This window comes from Trachinotus anak, unplaced genomic scaffold, assembly GCF_046630095.1.
Source record: "Trachinotus anak isolate AG129_WGS33_773 ecotype Australia unplaced genomic scaffold, CSIRO_AGI_Tana_v1 ptg000010l, whole genome shotgun sequence".
Classification (NCBI taxonomy): domain Eukaryota; kingdom Metazoa; phylum Chordata; class Actinopteri; order Carangiformes; family Carangidae; genus Trachinotus; species Trachinotus anak.
The window spans coordinates 24,408,720-24,431,605 of NW_027273861.1; the positions used below are offsets into that span (position 1 = coordinate 24,408,720).

At 38.4% G+C, this 22,886-nt stretch overlaps 1 protein-coding gene across 2 annotated transcripts; it reads left to right on the forward strand.

The window, feature by feature from the left end:
• The first annotated feature begins 57 nt into the window (after positions 1-57).
• On the forward strand, positions 58-22,200 carry LOC139626120 (regulator of G-protein signaling 8-like). 2 transcript variants are annotated; one of them, XM_071486340.1, is made up of 5 exons: positions 58-256; positions 13,272-13,385; positions 14,402-14,463; positions 19,245-19,411; positions 20,330-22,200. In XM_071486340.1, exons 2-5 carry the CDS (start codon positions 13,285-13,287, stop codon positions 20,522-20,524), a joined length of 525 nt encoding a protein of 174 aa, XP_071342441.1. In that variant the 5' UTR covers positions 58-256; positions 13,272-13,284; the 3' UTR covers positions 20,525-22,200. The 2 variants fall into 2 exon arrangements, with proteins under 2 accessions (XP_071342441.1, XP_071342442.1); XM_071486341.1 differs by having other exon boundaries at positions 13,276-13,385.
• Positions 22,201-22,886: the final 686 nt, after the last annotated feature.

A 22,886-nucleotide genomic window follows, 5' to 3' on the forward strand; every position in this document is an offset into this window, starting at 1 on the left:
CTGCCTCTCCCTCCATCCATCTCGGCGGCTCTCTCCCCCCACGATTTCACACCAATGAGCATGCCGCATGTAGCTCCCACTCGCTGGCATCAGAAACACTAGATATCTTCAGTCCTGAGCCGTACAGATTCATACAAATACACACCAGCATTGGCCAGACAGAGGCTGCATTCTGCCAAACACACGCTGGGGATAGGCAATCATAAAAAAGAAGGGGACAAAGAGTCCAGCAGCTCTCGCACACACCGGACTCAAGGTAAAGGATCCATATTCATTTATTGGATGACATAGTATTATGTAAGCTGGCTGTGGACACAGAGCTCCAGGCATTATGTGGGTCTTTGTTATTCTTTATGGTTGATTGGGCTGATTATTATCTGCAGCTTTGAATGGGGGATTATTGTTAAATTAGGGAAAGCGTTGTTTATGAAGTGATTTGACGTCTGTGTGGCTAATACTGAAAACAGTAATGAAACTATTGATGGAAAGAAATACAAGAGTGTATTCCTACAACCTATTATCTAGCTAATTTTTGGTGTTTTCATGGGAGTTAGTGTACACTTTGTGCTGCTGCATGTTGAAAGTGATTGCTTATTCATGCATGCTCTCAGTGCCATTTCCTGTGAGCTCCACTGACAATCAGTTCACACCCTCCCACCTTCCCTTCCTTGATGCTGATGGCTCTCAGGGCATACAGTCCAGTAAATGTCACTCAGAGCTATCAAAGATGGAGTAAGGCTTTGAAGCCCACACAAGTGCCACCTCAGGTTGAGGTGCATCCAAGCCCTTCCATAACACTCAGATGTTCCACTTTTGCCCTCCTACTTCCTTTTGCCCCATCCTTGTCTGTCACTGACTGTGGCACTTAAAGGGTCAGTTCACCCAAATGACAAAAACTTTTCCTTTTCTCACTTACCTTTGGTAGGATATAGCCATGCAGATGGCTTAGGAAACCCTATGAGAGAAACTAGGCTCTTCATCCTGAATTCCACCTGGAGTTAAGGTTTGAAAAACATTGCAGTTTTAGTTAAATATTAATTACCCAAAAACATGTTTACTTTAAAGTATCAAAGTCTTTTAATGGCTGTAGTAATAATGATGGAGGCCTTGGAGGAAGTCAGGTAACAGAATATAAAGCAACAATGCGGAGGTCGGGGTGGATGGATGGGTCGAGGAAACACTGGACTTCCATTGCATCCTGTCTCAAACCGTCAGTCAATGTTCTTTCTTTAAACCATGACTGTAACCATATAACCTTAATACTGTAACCATGACAATGAAGGCCATAACCTCAAGGAAGTAGCATCCCATGATCTTTCCCGAAACCTAAGCAAGTTGTTTTTGTGCCTAAACCTAACCAGACCATAGCATTGTCACATCATAAAATAATTAGTTATTTATATTTCAACAGTTACATCTGTTGATAATAACAGTTTATGTTTGGAAAATCTCCTGTCATCATAGGGAGCTCTTATTCAGTAAACCTTCCTGTAGGTCATATCAGAAGTACGCACAAACAACCGATATGGTTGTTTAGGTAGGCGGACTTGGTTGATGTCCCTAAACATCAGAATAAAACGTTAATCATGCACAAGTTATCAGGAGATGATATTGTAGGGACAAAAAACAAAATGACTATGCATGTTCAACATGAACATTTGTGTAGCCAGTAAGCAGTTTATCATATGCTGATTATAATTGTTTCCGTGTTTAGTTCCTAAAAGCATAATCCAGGGGCATCCAACACCTGCTGGTCTAAGGTGAATACCATGCAATGACAATGTCCTTGTTCACAGTGTTAAATTCCAACTAGGGATGCTGGTTGCATGATATCCCCTACACTCTTTCCCCATGTCTTATGCATGCATTATAGATAGATAGATAGACAGACAGACAGACAGACAATATGCACTGTGTATGAATGTAATTCTTTGAAGGCTTAGTTTGCCTAGGTTTTGAGATATTGCCTCCACTCAAATAAAATGGATGTAATGGAATGCTGTTAATCCACAGAACATACTTTCAGTTCAGTTTTCATTGGGATTTTTTGTTTGGGTAATCCACAGACTAGGCTGTCACCAGTTTTCACTCGATGTACTTTTTACCAGAGTAACAGGAACACTCTAAGCATTAACCACTGTTAGGGTTTTTTTTTTTTTTTTTTACGTTTTTTTCAATTCTGAAAAGCACCACAAACAAAATTCCATCCATTGCCATTATACTCAGGTGGCAGAAACTCATATGTTTATATTTAAATACCTTGATTAATAAATCCGAATCTGCATGTTGAATATTCCTTGAGGTAAGTGAAAAATGTATTTTAAACTTTTACCAACAAAGTATGTGGCCAGTACCAGAGCATACTAATTATGCTGTAAACCTTTTAAGAGATAATCCAATCCAGGTCTGCTGCCATGTGCAGCAGCATTGTCACCACGCGTGGTGATTCAAGCAAATGCATTGCTGTAGCTCAACAGTTCAAGTCATTGTGTGTTTGCTACATGCATATGACAACACACTTGCAAATCCCACTCAAGAGAAATGCTTTTAGTAGACAGAGCGACAAGCCCGAGAGTAGAGCCGCTTTCTGCAATGCAAAATAAATCCCTGGAACAAACTGATTACATAAATGGCTAAAGGCGGGATGAGCGATAAGAGACATGCGCTCAGTGTGTAGCACAGAGCGGTTAAAGCTGAAAGGAACACAGAGCTTTGGCATCCTGGCCAACAGGCCCAGATTACAAAAAACACCACTGTACACCTGCATCACAGGGTTTGTTACACAAGGTGGTGAGGATGACCTGTTGAATGTGACATGACAGCCATTTTGCTTTTCTTCATTCAGTTACAGAAAAAAACAGATTACCTCCAGGCTGCCTGCACCTAAACATAACTCCACAGCACTGTAAAATCTATCTCTGAACTGGGAATGTTTCTCCTCCAGGCTGCACTGGTTAACCAAACGCAACTAAAGCCAAAAATCATAAATAATTTGACGGCAATGAATTATTACTGTCCTTAGCCTGGCGCTGCCCCAAACAAGAAGTTCAGTAGGTCCGAGCAAAAAGCCCATTCAGTCCAGTCATATCTCATCAAGTCTGGATATACCCTACAGTACATGACAAGCTCTAATTTTACCACCAAGCAAAATGTTCTCCAGAAGCTAATGCAAGTCAGTGGCGTGCCCTTATGATCCTGAACACCCCTGGCACGCTTGTGCTTTTAATAGTCCAGTCCAGCCAGTGACAGGCAGATTTACTTTGAGTGTAATCTGACATAGCTGTGAGTCAAATACTTGGCCAAAGATTGGGAAGCCTTGCTTGCCCTGCCTCTGCGCCTCAGCTGAGCGAGAACGATAAGGCCTTCAAGCACTGTAAGTTTTGACATTTGTCTGAGGTGAAAGTGTTGACACATGATAGGGTTTAATTATACAGAATATAAAGATTTCAAGAGGCACATCATATTGTGATAGTAGCTGTGAAAAGCTGATCAGTTTGGAAATATGCTGTGCTGAATAAAAGTTCATCATTTTGTCATTGATCGTGGTTGATTTTAGTTAATTAACTCACCTGAAAGTGAATGAGTCGTTTCATCAAATTTGGATCAAATGACTGTGTTTAATGTAAAATATGCAGCTCATAGTGACAAACCCACAGAGAATTATCACCTCACACTGTAGTCAACCTCAGCTCTATAGAGGTTTTTTTTTTTTTTTTTTAGCTCATTGTTTTGGTTTGAATGTACATTTACTGCACCACGAGCAGAGCTATCTGCTTAACTAGCTGCCTTGCTCCAAAGAAGCTAAGTGCTAAAGACATGATAGATTTCTGTGTAACACTAACCAAAATTTAGAGAAAAATCTACTTTTTCAGGTGTTTCATTTGTATTTACACATTTTTATTAATTGAAGGGGAGTGTTATACTGACCCTCCTGCATCAATGAATAATGCAATTCCCTCCCCATCATTAGTGAAATTTCATTTAATCCTCATTAGCAGGAACAATTTGTTTATCAACAATCATTAATTAATGTCTCCCAAGTTGCCAAAAAGCTTTTCCCCGCTCTATCTGTACCATATGCACCTAAAGAACAGTCTCACTTGCTTTTCCCCAACCATCTGTGTACATTTGCATATATAGGCTTTTCACATTTGAAACAGAGCCCAGGAGACTATGTTTCTCTATTTTATATATAATTTTTGTTTGTATATGCTAAAACAAACCTGCAAGTGAGTTTTAGCTTTTATGTAATTTCAGATATGGATTCCTTTTTTTTCATTCATAATAACATTTTTGGTGTGGTTTCATTTATTAAAGTGTGAAGTTTCAAAATATGTTCATGAAAAAAATAAATAAATAAAATGTCTCTGTAAAATAGTTGACCTGCACAGGGTGTACCTTGATTCTACCGGATGCACGCTGGGACATGCTGTACCACCCACTAAGCGTAAATGAAAATGAAAAATGACAAAAAAAATAGCATTTGTCGAATATTTAATATTAATATCGATACATCCCTTTTCTCTTTTTGCCTCATTTTTGTGCAGCCATTTCTCCAATAGACTACTTTAATGTCACCTAAATCCAAGTTATAGTAATTTAACAAGCACTTTTTATTGCCTACACAAAGTGTGAATATTTCATAGTATACAGGTTTATAGTCTGTAAAATGTCTGTCACAAAAACGTAGCAGCAGAGCTGAGCACCTGCAGGCAGGAGAGTAACATAAATCCAAATCCAACACAAGCGTAAGTCAGTGAAAAGAGGATAAAATTGTCAACATTCAGGCTGTAAGGCCTGCACAGTGCATTTCTATTCTTTTGGAGATTAAATATTAAGATGCTGGAGCTTGTGAACTGGACACACAGATTATGTTGATACAAAATAAATAGATAGATGGGAGCCTGTGTGGTGGGGGAGTGACATTAATCCAACCGTACATGAGTGTACCTTCTCTGAGTAGAAAGTAGATGAAAATAGCATCCAGGGCCTTATGTGGTGAAAAGCCCCTGAGAGGCATTATCCCAGGCTGACCTATCAGACTGTTGAAGAGAGCATTGAGCTCAGGTGTCATCACAGGAGGCCTCAGAGGAGTGAGGGACAGTGGAGTGAAACATGATTCATAGAAAAGAACATGATGCACTGGATAAAAGTTTGATGTGTCTGCAGACTGTGGTGGACGCTATGTAAGTGGAGGTGGACATGACAGACTTATGCATGACGAGAGCTTGTTGATGTTGATTCTTCTTTGTAAAACTATAAATTGTAAAACTATAAATTATACATAACTATGTTGAATATCACAAAACTAGTAACTACTAAATGGAATAACATCAATACTGGAAGAACCTGAGGGAAGATCAAATTTTAAAAATATCATCATGACACAAAATTTTAAACTGGAGCAGATGTACTGTTAAAAAAAAAACCAAAAAAAAAAAAAAAAACATATCCTTCTTTAATCATGATTCTGCAGCCAAAAATGGACAATGCCAGAAATGATCCCTGGATCTCTGGATATGAAGATATAAATTTAAAACATATATGTAATGCCCATAGTAAAATTTGTACATGTTGGTTACATACATTAAAAATATCAATATGATGAATTTTCATATGGTAGCATAACATGTTGCAAACATATATTTAATTTACATATATAAGTTCATAAAAACAGCATACATAAAAAATATATGTTTATATATGTTTTTCTTATTATTCATTTGAAACATGTATATCTTCCCATTCTTGGACTTTCCTGTATATAATATAAACATATATTGACAGGCTTTGGGATGGATATGTATTTATGTAACATGGCTACAATATAAGCATACATAAATAAACATACATATTTGTATGGGTTAGACATATGTCAAATTGTTCCATTTTCTAATTTCTTATTTCTAATAGGTATCACATATAATATTTTTAATATTTTACAAATACATAATAAAACTCATTTTCACTTCCTCAGATAGCCATGAATGTCTGTAGACACACACTCTTAATCATCTTTGGTCTGCTCCACCACAAGTTACACCTGTCAATGAAAAGAACAACAGAGAAGTTCATTGTGCCACATCAGCAATGTTCTCCAACAACGTCAGAGCAGCTGTCCATGTGACTATTACTCACCACTCTGTCTATTTATAGCACCTGTATTATTTATGAATTAAGTACCTGTAAGCCATATAGCTCAATCACTATCATTAAATGTCAAACAGATAATGAGTGATTTCATTTGCAGCACTATCATCAGACTTATCATCAGACTTTACAAACTGCTTCACAATAGATGATAAAATAAGTCAAAGTAAGTCAATGAAATAAAATGATGTTACCAATGTAAATAAAGAGAAAAAAAAGTATTTTTTTTCTTTTATTAAAATAAAAATAAAATGCTGATGGAAAATGGCTTATGCATGCACATGCACATCTTTTAAACCTGGCCCCAGGCCTTTTTCTCATGAGCATTTTCTCATCATTTTTCCTTACACTGTGTATTTCCTGAAACCTTTTCTGAGCTGCCCTTGACGGGACTCTGTTTACTGTAAGCAACAAAGACCAGTATCCTCTGTCACCAGGAAAGTACATGAGTGCACCTTAAATCCCTTTAAAACAATCCACTCCCTTTTAAAAAGTTCTGTTAATGTGTCAGAAAAGACTTGACAATGACACATAGACACAAGGAGATAAGGCAGAGCCTTGTTTGTAGCTGCACGGTGTTTCTGGACCAGAGTGTGCTGTGGTCAGTACTGTTCTGAAGCCTACCTGAGCCAGGATAGAAATAAGCTCCCAAATCAATCATGATTCCTCCATCTGTTGTTGCTTATAGTGGCAACACTTCACATGGTCTGACACATTCTTCTGTGAGCAGCCAGGCTTCCGCTCTCAGGGCAGGCCACACACATGCAAACACACAAGTGCAAGACCGCAGTTGTGCTTTTGTGACTCAAGTCCCAAATCTGACAAACTGGCTGTAGAGAGGCAAGAAACATGTTTGGGTCTGCCAAAACTGAATTGTCATCTGAGTCACAGAGCATGTTAATAAGCCTGAAAATGGCTAAAACTGTCTCTCAGAGTGAACAGACAGTGACAGCAAGACAATTAATTCAATGACTTTGACATTTGGCATCGATTACACCAAATTCTGAGATACTTCCAGTTCTTTGGGATTTCAGCATCCCCGTCTGTCGCGGCATTTACCTCAGCTGGAATAATCTGTGCCATTTAATGAGCCAATGCTTTTCTGTTGTTGCTGTTTCTACTGTGTGTCCCTCTCTTATGAACGCAACAAAATAGTAATGATTCACCATACAACTTGCAACCTTTCCTTTCATTACTGTGGCACTGACCAACGCAAAGATACTGGAGGAAACGGAATATGTATCCGTGTTTTCCTGCAGCTACATCCTGAGCAACTCAATGATTCCTTTAGTAGCTTCTGGTCCAGTATCTTTAGCCCTTTGTTCTCTTATGACAGAAAAAGTGAGCGCAACAAGGGCACACAGTGAGATACAGGCCAAGCAACCAAAACACAGAGAGAGAGAGAGAGAGAGAGAGAGAGAGAGAGAGAGAGAGAGAGAGAGAGAGAGAATTAATTTACATGTTCATGAATTAAAATGAATCAGTGGATTCAATGGTGAGTAATGAATGAACATTTGCAAAAAATTCTGAACTGTTTTTCAATGAAACTTGAAAGAATAGTTAGATGAGAATGAGAAGATTTATAGTACTTGTAGTAGTGTCTGTACAGTAAATATGAAGCTGGAGCTAGGAGATGGCTAGCTCAATATAGGCTAGCTAATGTAGTTTGAAGACTGGAAACACCAGCAAACAGCTAGCAGGGTCTTCTCTGGCCAAGACGGCAACTTGTCGTTTTTACACTTTATGTATAGATTAAACAAAGGAGACCTGTGTGTTAAATTGGTGAGATTTAGAAATAATGGAGGGTGTGTTTTTTGACCTTTGCACAGAGCCAGGCTTGCTACATCACAGTCTTAATGCTGCAAACTCACTTACATGTGAATTTAAGTGTAAATTCAAACTCTGGCCTCACATGGGGCACCACAAATGTTGTGCCCTGGTGAGGTTATTGGCTAATGATTAACAATTTGCAAAGGTAATTATTAATATTCATGAAATTATTAATATATTTAATAACTATGGGGCATCACCCTGTTATCAGGGTCAGTGCTAAGCTAAGCTAACTGTCTCCTGGCTCCAACTTCATATCTAACAAGTAGCTGCCTTCATGAGTGTCAAATTATGTCTTTAAGCATTACTACTATTTTTTTTTTATTTATTTAAGTAATTGGACATTGAGTTAGTGTTACTGAAAGCAGCATTAGTTGCAGTTGCTCTGTGTACTGTATAACAAATCTAAAATTCTAATTACACCTAGCACTAAGTTTGGTAATTGCGAACGATTTTGTCTGGAATACGGTGATGTTTAATGCACAATATTAACACAATGCCATGCTATAGAACAACAGTATGACTAAAGTTAGAGAAAAACGTGATCTGCTATATTTGGGCACTACCCAGAATGAGAAGTTGCTATTTTTTACTTGCACTCAGCTGGGACCAGAGCAAGGAAGTGACCTGTAGATAAGAGGTTCTTGTTTTAACTTGAGAGATGACCTGACACACAAACGTACTCTCCCTTTTTTTTGCCTTTACCGTCTACGCTAAAGTCACTGTAGATATGTGCACCCTAGTATCCAAGCATATATAATCATGCTGTGAATAGTTTATTTCAGTATATATCTACTGATTCTTTTCACGTACAGTATTGGCACGAACAAATCTGGTTTTCTGCAGGGCATATTCTTTTGAATTTGTTCTGTGCATTTCAATTTAATCTATTCATTATTATACAAAACCTGTTCCATAATTACTTTGCAGCATGTCCACTAATAAAACATGTAGCTATAGAACTGCAGGGTGTCTCCTGTCAACATCCAGAAATGAGGACATGGAGGGAAATCTGAAAACCTGCATTGCACCAAGTTAGGTAACATCAAAGAAGATGTTCATACACACACACACACACACACACACACAGAGGAACAGATTCCATGATCTAATTTTTAGTTCTTAATCCACCAACCCTCCCGGGCATCTCAGATACTGGAGGTCTAGCTGATGTTTCCTGTACTTTTAGATTCATGAGGCGCACTTGTGTGTATCTGAGACATTAGAGTGCTGTTGCCGTTTTTAGCCTCTTTCCTCCAGGAGCCGGCCTTGCTGCATGGCTGAATAGAACATGCACTGCTTCCTCCTGACTACATGGATTTGTCAGGGATTTTTATAAATAGCTCAGCAGCAGCACGTGTTTGCACCATACTGCAGACAAAGAATGCAGCTCACAACAGCCTGGGAGATACAGACTTGTCAAAACAGAGGAGGAGAGATGGTGAGAGGAGACACAACAGGAGGAGGCAGAGGTCGCTTATCACGTTATTGACAATTTGGCACACACCAAACAGACTTATCAATATGTCCATGTCTTTTCTCATCAGCTTCACACGATGACCTTTGCCTGCTGAGAAAGGCACATGCTGACACACATACGCATTCGACCGTGATAAACTATTGAAGGCTGGGTTCCAGTACCTATATATATATATATATATCTCCATAATATAATCCATAATAAAATTGTTGTCCAATATCCCAATATTAAATATTACAATTTTCATGTATTCATTCCAAAAATAATGCCAAGTATGTTAAATTTAAAACTTCAGTTGCAGAGTGAAATCTGTGCAAAATAACCACTAATCTTTACATAGTTTCATTATTACGTTATTTAATTATGCAGATCATGAATGCAATTACATACAATAATGGCAGGGAGGAGGTTAAAATGATGGACTGGGTTATTTGACGTGGGATTGTATGAGATAGTTAGTTTTGGATTCGGATTGGTGCCCTACCGGTTTAGAGTAAATACAACACCTGCAGCAGGCATAAAAAATGAGCCCGTTTTCAAACATTTATACACTGTTAGTTTCTATTTTATAATTTTTTTTTAATCGAAAACTATTAAATTGCGGCATGGGAAAAGTAGGTGCTTTACGCTTTTAGGCGTCTTAGCAGTAGAAGGTACTGACATTACAGCTGTTACTGTGTGAGAAAGTCTTCCTAACAATGCTCTTTTATAACCTTCCACAACTTTATGGAGAAACCTGACGTAAGACTTGACCCTCACAAGTGAACCACAGTAAATGCATAGCATATAAATATTCTCCTATACTTAAAATACCTCTGCCCATTATTTTTGCAAACCTACTCCGAAAATAAATATTCATTAAGAAGTGAAGTGCATCTTGAGATTATGACTCACATAGATGAAACACAAACTGCTCTCCCAGGCCAGCGCATCTGTTTTATATATGACATCTGATACATAACATGGCCTGTTTCTGGAACAGGCTGAGTCATATCTACAGTGCATCCGGAGCAAGCTTCAGCGTTTGTTTTCTGAGATTTATTGAAAAGTTTCTATAAGAGCATGTAGACCATTAACGCTCTACTGAAACCCAAAGTCCTCGCTGTCATTTTAGGCAGGTTTCATGTTTTTGTTTTTTTTTAAACTTATGGTCTATTCTTTAAAAAAAAACTCATTGTTATACCTCTCTGACTCTCACCCTTGATGACAAAGCAGACTGCCATCCAATTTTCATTTAAAGGCAAGATCAAAAACCATATATATTAGTCCAACCCAAACAAATGCATGTGTTCTCTCTCACACAGATACATCAACCTAATATCTAAAAACAATCTGTTAGAGGTAGATAGAGGACACAAAGTGTAATTTTAAAGAGCCTTTGCGCTCACGTGGTGGATGAAGCTCATCGATTCCGGCAAATTTCTTTCAGTCGGCTAATGAACACTATATTTCATGCAATGTTCTCAATTCAGGATCCAACCATCAAAACAACCCACTGTTCTGACTCTGCTGCTGCACTGACACCATCCGAGAGCAAGGAATACCAGGAGTACTTAGTGTACGTAGAAGTAGTGGCTTTTTAAGGTGAATAGGGAGATACTATGAATGGAAGGATGGATGGACAAATAGACGGATGTAAGTTGTTTTAGTCATTCTTAAACTTCCCAATGTCAATTAGATTATCTTAAATAACAGATCTTTCCCAAAACTACAAAATAAGCTCTCATCAGATTTTAGGGTTCTCTCATTAAAATAGAAAATACATGAAGTATCTGGTTTAAGGTTTTTGTATAACTCTTACATTTTGGGAAAAACACTTATTTGCTCATTGAAGTTATCAAGAAGATATCGATTTTTACATTTTGGTTTTTGTATGGAATAAACAAGATATAGTGTTATTTAGTTAGCAGATGTGCTGGTAGGCAGATTGTGTTGCTTTTGGACGAAGCCAGGCTAGCTGTTTCCCCCTGATTCCAGTCTTTACACTTAGATAAGCTAAGCTAATTGGCTACTTAGCTAGTTAACAGAAAGATATGAGAAAAGTATTAAGCTTTTAATTTCACGATCTACTAGAAAGAAAATCAGTTTATTTCTCAGAATGTCAAACTACACCAAAAACAAAAAATATAATCATGACAGGTTGGAAGTCCAATTTTTCCTTGTTAAAAGGGAACATTTTAATTCTTAATATTCATTCACACATAATACTCAAGATACTTGTCTGGTGTCTTGTGATTTTTCCTGTGGAACAGACCTATTTTTACAGAAATGTCTGGCATTTGATGGAGCATCTTTACGACTATGCCCCATCTGGAGTGAATCATGTGTCCTGGAGGCAGAACACTGACAAATAGTGCATGACAGCAGCAGCGTACAAATAAGATGGGACAGACTGTGATGAAAGATGGGGATATGGTTAATTTCAATGAGTTCAAGTCTACTTGAGAGAGGACGCTCTTTTGTTTAACACATTCATAATTAAACACCATATAAAAGTCTATACATAAAAATAGAATTATTTTCCATAACCAGCAACTTTGTATGTTTATTTATTTATTTATTTAGTCCATGAGATAAGTATCCACTACATTTGTAAGAATAAAATGCCATTTTTTCATCAGCATTTTGTGAGTTAATACAAGCTGGATAATATCAGTGACATTCTAAGAGACACTGCTAAATCCATTTTTCAGCCTCCGTAGAACTTGGTTGCAGTCATGAAAAACTGTGTAGGAGGTTTTCTCAAACTCTGCAAACTATGCTCAAACAAGAAACTATATCAGGATGTGAAGTTGGGTATCAGGGATGTTTGAAGCTCCCTCCTGAATGAGGCACAGCCATACTGAATCAGCTTTTTGCATATGTAGTTGCACCTGTTCCAGCCAAGGCCTGTCCAGTTGGCCTTATCTTTTTTCTTTACAATCAGTTTATTCAGCAGGTCTTCCAACATTAAGAACTTATACATAGTCTAAACATGTCAAGGGGCAGCCCGACAACATGAAGCCAAAGCATATAATTAGCCACCTTAGCAACAGCTCAAGTATGACAGCAATGTTCTTGATGCTGCTGAGCTCACAGTTGAAATTCATTTTTAATTTGCACATGATTTGTCTACAACTGCAGTCACTGAAAACACTTAATGAACACTTTGGGTTTACATTCATGTAGCCCGGCACATTCAAAACAACATTGTATTGTTGATGGCCCCAGCTCTGCTGGAAGAGTTTCGGTGGCACTTTTTACATCTATATTTTTGGAGCTGATTCTTTTCTTTTAAAGGAGCTATTTGTAAATTTTGTAGTTGCTACATAACCAGCATTAACACCTGTTTACTTTCCAGTCTAGAAGAAATGTTGCAAATATATTTCAGAATAAAATTTAATTTCTTTACCGGCACCATCCAAGAGAAAGCAGAGCAGCACCAGTGTTAACTCTTTTCTCTATCACGTCTTTTCTTCCACTTAAGTTAGCATGCTAACGAGCTAGCCATGGCCCATCTCATCACTTTGGAATAGCGACTCACTGTAGAGTCCATGTACTGCTGCTCAGACGGCCTATTATAACCTCGTCTTGTAAACGCAAGGATGGCCAAAGCACTTGTCAAGCAACAAGCAAGTAAACACGTTCAGCAGCAGAGAAAACTTACAAATAGCCCCTTTAAACCTTCAACCTACTTGGCACAACCTTGCTTCTCAGTGCAATGGAAAACAAAGAATGCATACATAGATTGTGCCTTTTCTTTGTCAAGCAGAGAATTGTAGCCAAATAATAATATTAAGAATTGTGTGGGGTTTTTTTGGTTTTTTTTCAGAAAGATCTGCACCATGAAGACCAGACTAGGTTGCCTGTCCAACAAATCTGACTCCTACAGTGACTTTTCCGAGTTCCTTCCTCCTGCCCATGAAACTACAGCCAGGTGTCTGAAGTGAGTCTGCCAAAATGCCTTGTGTCTACTTCTGTGGGACTGCAAATTTGGAGCAAATTTAAACTCAAGCTTCTGTTGTGTGAAATAACACTCCGCACTTGGCGGTGCAAGTTGGAACATGTTATGAAATGAATTTCTAAATGTTCAAACTTTTGAAGGGAAAAGCTGTCTCCTTTAAGATGTTTGGTATTTTTCAGTATAATTTACTGCACTCCTTTCAGCCAGCATGTCAACAACATAGTTTAGAGTTGTTTTTCACTCTTGTTGGAAACAGTCTTGACAGTTATTGCAGCCATTGTATATACACACCAGCAGAGAAACATTTTTTCAGCGTGATTAAATAACATAATCAATGTGATATATTAAACAAAGCCATTTGTGCAAATTAGGTCTTAATTTGCAAATATTTCTAAGTCAAAATATATAAGTAGTAAATTTAAAGCCTCATGATGTGTCCAAGAAAATGTGTTTTCCCTCCACTTTTCTATCAGTGCAACCACTTCTATGCAAAGTAACACAATTATTTGCTCTAACACACAATCACATCATAAACTTTATTGGAGTAAACCTGTGGCAAAGTATTTGACATTTTTAAAAGACGCATGATTACTGGGCTTTTATGTTCGCAACAGTGCGTTTCACAAATAGTCTTATGTTCTATATACCATCTACATAAGTGCAGGGGTATAATAATGTTAATGCATCACTTTGATCTCCAAGATGGTGTTATCTCACCATGTTTTCACCTCTTCATAAAGAACATTAAATTGTGGACAAAGGTCAGCTGTTGTTCTCCTTCCCTTCCTCATGTCATCCCTATGTAAATGTGACCAAATATTGCATTTATTTTGCAGCCTTGAGCAGAAGTCGCGCTGTGAACAGGAGATGCATCATATATTAAACTCAGCTGGCCTTCAATAATACATACAGTACCATCTTGTATTAAAAATGCATGAAAGCACAGTGGTTGGTTAGCATCTCACTCAGGCAATTTCCTTTGGCTCTCTCTCCATCAGACTATCAACGGATGAGGTGGTCCGATGGTCTGAATCGTTCGATCACCTTCTCTCTCATAAATGTAAGTGGACACTTTCTTTTTTTCACATCCCAGCGGCACAGGTCACAAATAGCCAGCATCAAGAAAATTAAAGCCACCCAAATGTGGCTGTAAAATAGTCCACTTCCTATTTCCTTTAATAGCTTCTATTTTTCACTCAGCACAAGTGAAGTCCATTTTCCTCCTCCTCCGAGCCCTTCTTATGTAAGGCTCTCTTTTCTGTGTTGAAGGACTCCTTACGGCATAATGAGTCACATACTTGTCTGTGACCTCCCCCTTGGACCAAACACATACTCACAGAGTCACGGCTTACATGATTGTCTTTGCATGACCTACACAAACCACTAACTGCTAAAGATGTGTGGTGTTGTGGCAGTGACATCAAACTTAATTAATTGAAATTACCATAAACACTGAGCACACACTCCTGCTCCTGATTAAAGTCCACATTCGTCTGCTATACAAAAATCATTCTGTCTTTCAAGATGCTTGTGTTTCTCTGAGCCCTGGAAAGTCACACGTTTGAAAAATTGATATAGAAACCTGAAGCCAGATTCCTCAACTGTGCTTTTGGCTTTGAAACTTTATTAAAATACTGTAAGAAAAAGAAAATGACTCATTCAGAAGCAAGGACACTAAGATGTGTTTCTCTTCATTGGATGTTGGGTATGATTCATATAAAAACTTTGATAGTCCTTTACCTCTTGTGAATGCATGAGCAGTAACAGGAACCATGGCTCAACAGGTGGCACAAGCAGAGTCCAGGGAAAAGAATGTGACAGCAGCAGATACAGTATACTATTCACTCACACAACAGAAGTAGAACCAAAGACAAATACAAAAAAAAAGGTACTTGTGTATATTTGTAGCTTTGATTACCGGACTGATTATAGTTATGATCTGGGCTGATTTATAATTAGACTAAGTTGATATAAAGCTTTTTTAGTCTGGCCCAGTTGCTGTTGGGAGATAAAATTATAGTGACTATAGTTAAAAGGTGCCCTGTGGAGTTTTTGACCACTATTCAAATGTTTTGTACAGGAGAATGGTTCACTTTGTCAGTCAGTATGTGCACATGTACGTGCATCAAACACATCTCCTGCAAAATGCAGATGGTGTTTGAATTATTTACCCAAATTATTGGCATCATTTTAGAAGATGCAAAATGTGCAGTATAAATCTACTTGATGCCAGTGTTACGTCTTCAAATGTCATCTTGCTTTGTCCAACCAACAGTCCAAAAAATCAAGTATATAAAGCTTACAATAACAGAGAAAAGTTATATAGATATCAAAATAAGTGGAGCATTATCAAAGTAGTCATTAATCAGCAAGAGAACTCCACAGGGTTCCTTTCTGAAATGTGATCATTTTCCTTCTGATCCAGTTGCTGGCAATAAAATAAGAAGTTTGTTGATTACACCTGGGATTGAGTCCATCGTCATCACCAGTGTCAACAGGAGAAATAATCAAAACTGCCTCAAAACAAAGAGAAAATCCAGATAAAATAAGGTGACATGTGATAGTTCATAATCCATTACAAGTTCATTCACTTCCAACTCCCTATGCAGATTTTACAATGATGCATAATCGTCTTGATCTACAGCCATTCAATTTTTCATCCTTTTTTCTTTTTGTGCAAAATTTAAAGCAGATTGCTTTAGATGGATGTCTCTGTGATTTCTGTTTTGGTACCTTGCCATGTGAGAATTCTTCATTTGGGATTTGAAGGGTTTAGAGACTAAACTCTAATCACAGACATTGAGTGTGCTGTTCTGACTGCCAAGACTTGTTTAATAACCTTTCAATCTGTATCCAACCCAAGCAAACAAGTAAAAAAAAAAGTCCCCAGTATCCATTTGATCATTAACAGGAGTTACGTGTTAAAGCTTTGGACTGAGCTTACAAAACTAGGATGCACCAGCTTTCACACAGGTCACAATCACCTGAGTGATTTAACTCCATCATATCAAACACAGCCCTGACAAAAGGTTTCGAGACAGCCAGACTTTACTGAGAGACACCCTGTGCACATCCTTATGAACATTATATCTGTTTTGCTCCGGTCGAGGTTGTGACATAATGTATTGGTTTGACACATAAGAAAGAGAGCTAATGTGGCCCACGGAAAGCCTGAAGTTTGTTTAACAGCCAAGAATAGAGCCTTCCCCAGGCGGCGAGAGCGTGATGCACCTGTGGATCCTGTTTCAATTGACGAAGCATTAGAGAGGTGCACTGCAACATGCAGGCTACATCAACACACGCACATACACATACATTACATAAGTAACGTCAAAGCAAAAGAACACAGTACTGAATGTTCCCTTGATAGGATATTGCATTCACATTGGCCTTAATTTGATTTAAAAGGAGGGATAGTGCCTCACACGCAGACCTGACTGCATTCTAGTGTCATTCTTCAGTGTGTAAAGCTGATTGTGTGCTAGCTGGGGGGCCTGACCTGTGCACAGTCAGCTGTGACATATCTTGTTAGTACAAGAACATTATGTGAGGTTGACAAGCAGCACTGCTGTGCTGCTTTACAAGCATATTGCATCAGGGTAACAGGTTGTATTTTAGCCAAGGTTGTTATCAAGAGTGACATGAAAACAAATCAAAATGTCAGTGTTTGCAGAACTTCGCATATGCACTCTCTTGTTTTTTTAGCTAAATAATATTTTTTTAGCAATATCATGGTCGGTCCCAAGTGTGCCACAAGATAAACCCAGAGTCTCCAGTGATTGTTTTAGCCCCAGCTGGCTTGCATTGTCCTCATCACACCCAGCTGCTCCTAATTGCTCTGATGTATTTAAGCTTGCATCTCCTGTCAGTTCATTAAGGTCCCCAGCAGCTCTGACTTCTCATCTATGTGTAACCTCCTCTGGATTCTTCACCTTCAACCTGCCCATTTTATTTATTCCCTTTTTCTGCCTCCCTCAGCCTTTCCTGCTGTCGGTCAGCACTCCCAAATTGCCTCAATCTAACCTCCTTTTTATCAAAGCACAGACACAGACATTGCCCCTCTCCTTTACAAAAAAGCTTAATCAGCATCTTTGTCTTGTGTTTGCTTTTGCTTTTTTCTGGTAAATCCAATCAAATACTCTCAAGTGGTTTTGAAAATTGCCTTTCACACCAAATAGACTACCCCATGGATTTATTGACCACTAGACCTATGGGCCAAGTTTTGATGAGCAGGTCACTATTTTGTTTGTAGTTTGTGGTATGAGCATGTGGGTGTTTCATGCTTTTCATGCTACTCCACAGTTGGGGGCAGTGCGCAACAAGCGAGGAAGCAATGCAACAACGGAGGCAGTGAAGAAGAAAGAAAGCGGAAATGGTTTTTTTTGGGGGGGGGGTTTTGGCAGTCTCTGGTTACAGGTGCTGAAAATGAGAAATGGCAATGAGTGACAGAAAGTTGGTATATTCACACTTCATGATAAACAGACTTTTTCTTTCCAGGATTAACTGCAGAGGCTAAAAGAGGTCATAGTGAGTAGTACAGACACCACAAAGACAAACCATTTAATAAGTGATCTGTGGTGAAAAACAATTTGGTGCGAACAACATGAACTTTGAACATTTGCCCTGTTTCTCACAAACCTCTTTTTTTTTAGAAATTATATTTCCCATTTACATTGTGGTAAATGATTATGTTGAGAGGCAACTGGTGTGTGTGTGTGTGTGTGTGTGTGTGTGTGTGTGTTTGATTGGGGTGGATGGTGGACAACAAAGCACATGATGGTCACACCAAAGACTGGGGTTCACATACAGACTCCTATGTCTGGTTAAAGCAACTAAGCACCTTGGTTAAAGGCAGGGTTGTTGTGGTGGTGGTGGTGGTGGTGGTGGTTAAATGTGTCTAAAATCATCATTAAACCTTGTCTGTATTAAACCAGACCAGGATCTTCCCCTAACCTCAACCAAGAGCTATGACAGTCTAAACATATCCATAAAAGTTTAATAATGCTGAAGTCTCTACAAGAGAATATTGTTCTGCAAGATCAGATATTGTAGTGGGGAAAAAATGTTGTCTGTGAACATCAACAACATTTCCTTATTTTATGTTTCCTTCAAAACGTATTGATTGCAAATCAATTCAAACATCCATGGGGGAACATTGTAAAAGCCTGAGATTTCCCAGTGCCTGAAACATCTGCTCTCCTTGTGATATTTAGGGATTTCTTCTAACTGTGTGTGTGTGTGTGTGTGTGTGTGTGTGTGTGTGTGTGTGTGTGTGTATAGCCTTGTGCGTGTTGTGCAACCTGCATGTTGTTGTGTGTACACTCATGAGGAAGTGTGTTTCTGTATGAGTAATGTTGTTGCATATGCACAGATGGACCATCCCCTCTGCTCTGGCCAGCTTTATTAGGTAAACAGCAGAAACGAGAACAGTGGAAATAACATGTCAATGTGACACAGGCCTGTAGAAAAACATGCCCTTCCTCTATGTTATCACTGGGGAGGACATTAATTGATCACTTATCTTGAGTGAAGACAGAAAAAAAAAGATCTCTTTGTAGAAGGATTTTTGTTCTAAATTTGTTTGTGTTAAGATAATAAAGGAGCCCTTTCCTGCTTCTGGGAACAAGAGTGTGAGCACTGGAAAAATATCAACAAAGGACGAAGGGTATTATCACATGATTAAGCTACTCTGTGCCAAAAAAAACAGCACCTCCACAGAAGAGAGTTATCAGCTGCTGCCTGGAAATAGGTGCCATGCTGGAATATCAATCTCGTGCGTGTGTTTGTGTGTTTACCATTACCTCTTCCTCTTCACGTTTTGATTAATTTTCTTCTTTCCAGATGGCCTGGCTGCCTTCCGGACATTTCTCAAGACGGAGTTCAGTGACGAGAATATCGAGTTTTGGATGGCCTGTGAGGAGTACAAAAAAATCAAGAGCTCAACCAAGCTGGTGTCAAAAGCAAACAAGATCTTTAAGGAGTTCATTGATGTTCAGGCACCAAGAGAGGTGTGTGTGTGTGTGTGTGTGTGTGTGTGTGTGTGTGTGTGTGTGTGTGTGTGTGTGCGTGTTTCTGGGTGATCACCCAACTGTCACTCAAAATGAAACACCCTCAATGTTATGTATAATGTTGAGGTAAAAGAATAAAGTTATAACTTTAAGTCCTAATAATAAGATTTTTAAATGAGTGAGTTATATGAAAATTCATCCCCGTACAGTTGCCACAAAGGGGGGAATTGGCTTTCGATACTAAAACCGTTTTTTAACAGGCTGTGAACATGTTTATTTCTGCTGTGAAGCTGGGAGATTATGGGGATTGACTCACTTTTGGAGCCAGCCTGAAGTGACTTTATTTTTCAATTTTTTTTTTTTTTTTGCTTCATTTGTCAGCCCTGGATATAGATAGATAGATAGATAGATAGATAGATAGATAGATAGATAGATAGATAGATAGATAGATAGATAGATAGATAGATAGATAGATTATTTTTTTTATATCTATCTAACTCCCTTCTTCCCATCTTGACTAAATGTGCAACAGAAAACTTTAACTTCTAATCAGCTGAGCTCTTTTTTCTATAGCATAGAATCTGTTCTACAGTAACTCGCTTGATGCTGCAGAGCATAGAAAACGAGGAGGCATGCACTCAACTCAAACATACACGTACCTGTTTGCAGAAAATCACTTCAGGATCTGTGTTCAAATAGAGAGCTGCGACTGGTTTTAGCTGCTGTTCAACATCCATAAAATAATCTGCAGGGAACATGCAACTCATAGAGCTGGTTCTGAAGTGTTTGGTCAAAACAGACCTGATGATACAAATACAGGTGTTAGTCACGCTCACACACACTGTTGCTATGTTTCACTGTCATAATATGAATGATTGGGATTGGCCTGAGTCATTTGCACTCCTTCTCCTTCTCCAGGTAAACATTGACTACCGCACCAGGGAAAAGACCAAGCAGAGTCTGGAGGATCCCTCCCCAACCAGCCTCAATGAAGTCCAAGCTAAAGTCCACAGCCTCATGGAGAAAGACTCCTACCCACGATTCCTCAGGTCCAAGATGTACCAGGACATAGTCAACAGGGCGCATGCACAAGGCCAGCGGCGGTCTGTTTGACTGAATCTGATGAAGGCGACAATGGACATAAAAATGGACATATACTGTCATTCATTACCCCTTTGACATCATCTCTGAATACTGTGAATCTGCAAGGATGGGGCGACATGCTTGACTGTTTCCTTTGTCTACACCAGCTCCATGCATGCAATCCCTCTAGATAAGACATGTCTCAGTGGACTGCACTGTAAAGAGAGAGAGACCAGATGAAGATAAACTAATTGTTTTACCTCTACTTAGTGCTGGGTGATATGTCTGAAAATATCATTGCAATTTAAAAAACTGACCATATCATCCGATAACAACAATAACACAAAGAAAAAAACAAAAGTTGACATTAGTAGCTATCAGTCATATACCATGTTAAATTGAATACAACAGTTAATTGAATAGGATGAGTAACAGACCAAAATACCACAAGCAAATCTTGATACAAATATTTTTTTTTTTTTTTTTTTTGGAACCATCTTTAGTTGAACTTGCAATCATTGGACATGTGTTTTGTGTATTTCACTTTTAGATTTTTACTTTGGAAGCTGCTAGACCTCTTTCCATAGGTCGTACAATTGGCTGGTTGAAGAGTTATAGGTTCAACTGGATTGATGTGTTTGGTTTCCACTGACCCAGTGCTTATAGAAAGCAGTTTACATGACCAAAAACCTGATTATACTGTATTCAGGAATAAGTAAATTAGGATAATTATTGTTGTCGCTTTATTGCCCAGCACTACCTCCTACTTATCCTCAGTTGTGGAGTAGACACTGTCATGTGCAGGTGACCAGACCTGTTGTGGTAGTTTGTGTTTACACTGAACAATGAAGTGAGTGAACACTTAATATCTGAAACTGTGCCAAACTATATTGCACTTAGATATTGATTATAGCTACATAATCCTGTGTAATGTAAACTCTTGCAGGTATTCTATGTGATTCAATGTGGAATATAAGGCAGGGTTGGGTTCATTATTTGCTTTCAATTCACTCAGTTCAGTTATTCCTGTTGGTTTATGCAGAACATCCTATCTATATATCTTTTAAGTTTATGTTTGATTTAAGAATTAAGTAACATTATTAAATCATCTTTCACCCAAGATCAACATTTTGCATTAAGTTTGGTTTGAAAGTGTTTACTAAATAGTAATTGAAATAGGCCTACATTACATGAATCTACTAAAATGCACCCTATATTAAATAGTCAGTGCATCATTACACTAAATAACAAACACCGTTCTCCAAATCCTATCGTGAATTGAAAGCAACAGCCCAACCCCACCAAAGAGTCTGGTCTGAGTTGAAAAATGTGTTGTGCAAATTTTTTATTTCAGCATGATACAATACTCAGAATAACTAGATATCCTGTGACGTGTACAGTATGTGATGAAAATGACTGCAAAAAAAAATAAAAAAAAAATCTAAATCTAGAATATGTCAGTGACATGACAAATGTGCTCCCGCAACATTTGCACTCCTTTTTAAATCGGCTGATTGAAAAGATTTTCCTATAGTGAGGGGAGGGGGGGCAAATGTCTTCTTTAGTGCATGTGTACTGTATAGGCCAAACTGTTTGAACAGAAAAAACTGGCTGAACAACATATCACCCTGTATGGTATGTTACTGTGTTCCACATGAATGTAACCTCAACCCCTATATTTTACAATTAAAATGAATCTGCATCTATATTTTGTGCACTGCGTGACTTCGCTCTCATAATACCAAAAGCGTATTAGAGATGTGAAAATGCATTTATCCACTGATCAGACAGACAGATTGACCTTGATTCCTCTTCCCTGTTATAACACCACAGAACCAGACATAAAAATCTCTAATAACTTGAAAACCCAGTCCTCCAATCTGTGGCAAGCCATCTCTCTATTACCAAAATATCATTTTGAAGAAGAGATGTGAGGATTGTAATGTCCAGTCACTGTTCTTTTGGAAAAACTAGCAGGCAAAAAAGCTAAAAGTTAAAAAAGACCATGGCTTGAGAACAGCAAAGTGAATTAATTGCTTTTGGAGTACTTCTAAAACTTTACATCTTGTCACATCCTTGGTCAGATGTTGCAGCTGGTTTATCAGCGATGAGTCACACAAAGTAAATGCATGACTGTAACTGTGCAGAGGAGGCTTATTTTATACCTCTTTCTACTTTTAGAATGAGGGAAAAACAGAAATTTCATCAAATATTCATGGCACAATTTCTACTCAGCAGCAGCAGCAGCAGCAGCAGCAGCAGCAGCAGCAGCATTGCTCACAAGAAAAGCAACACTTTCGTCTAGTATCTGGGGCAATGGTGGGATGGAGTCGCCCACTGTGACATTACACATACACTGACTTGACTTTGCTGTTGTCAATGTGTTAGTCAC

Bases quoted from the DNA above. Each gene is read 5' to 3' on its own strand.
- LOC139626120 (XM_071486340.1), top strand. From the start codon at position 13,285: ATGAAGACCAGACTAGGTTGCCTGTCCAACAAATCTGACTCCTACAGT. The intron at 14,464-19,244 runs GTAAGTGGACAC...TCTTCTTTCCAG, and splicing joins TCACCTTCTCTCTCATAAAT to ATGGCCTGGCTGCCTTCCGG. The intron at 19,412-20,329 runs GTGTGTGTGTGT...CTCCTTCTCCAG, and splicing joins ATGTTCAGGCACCAAGAGAG to GTAAACATTGACTACCGCAC.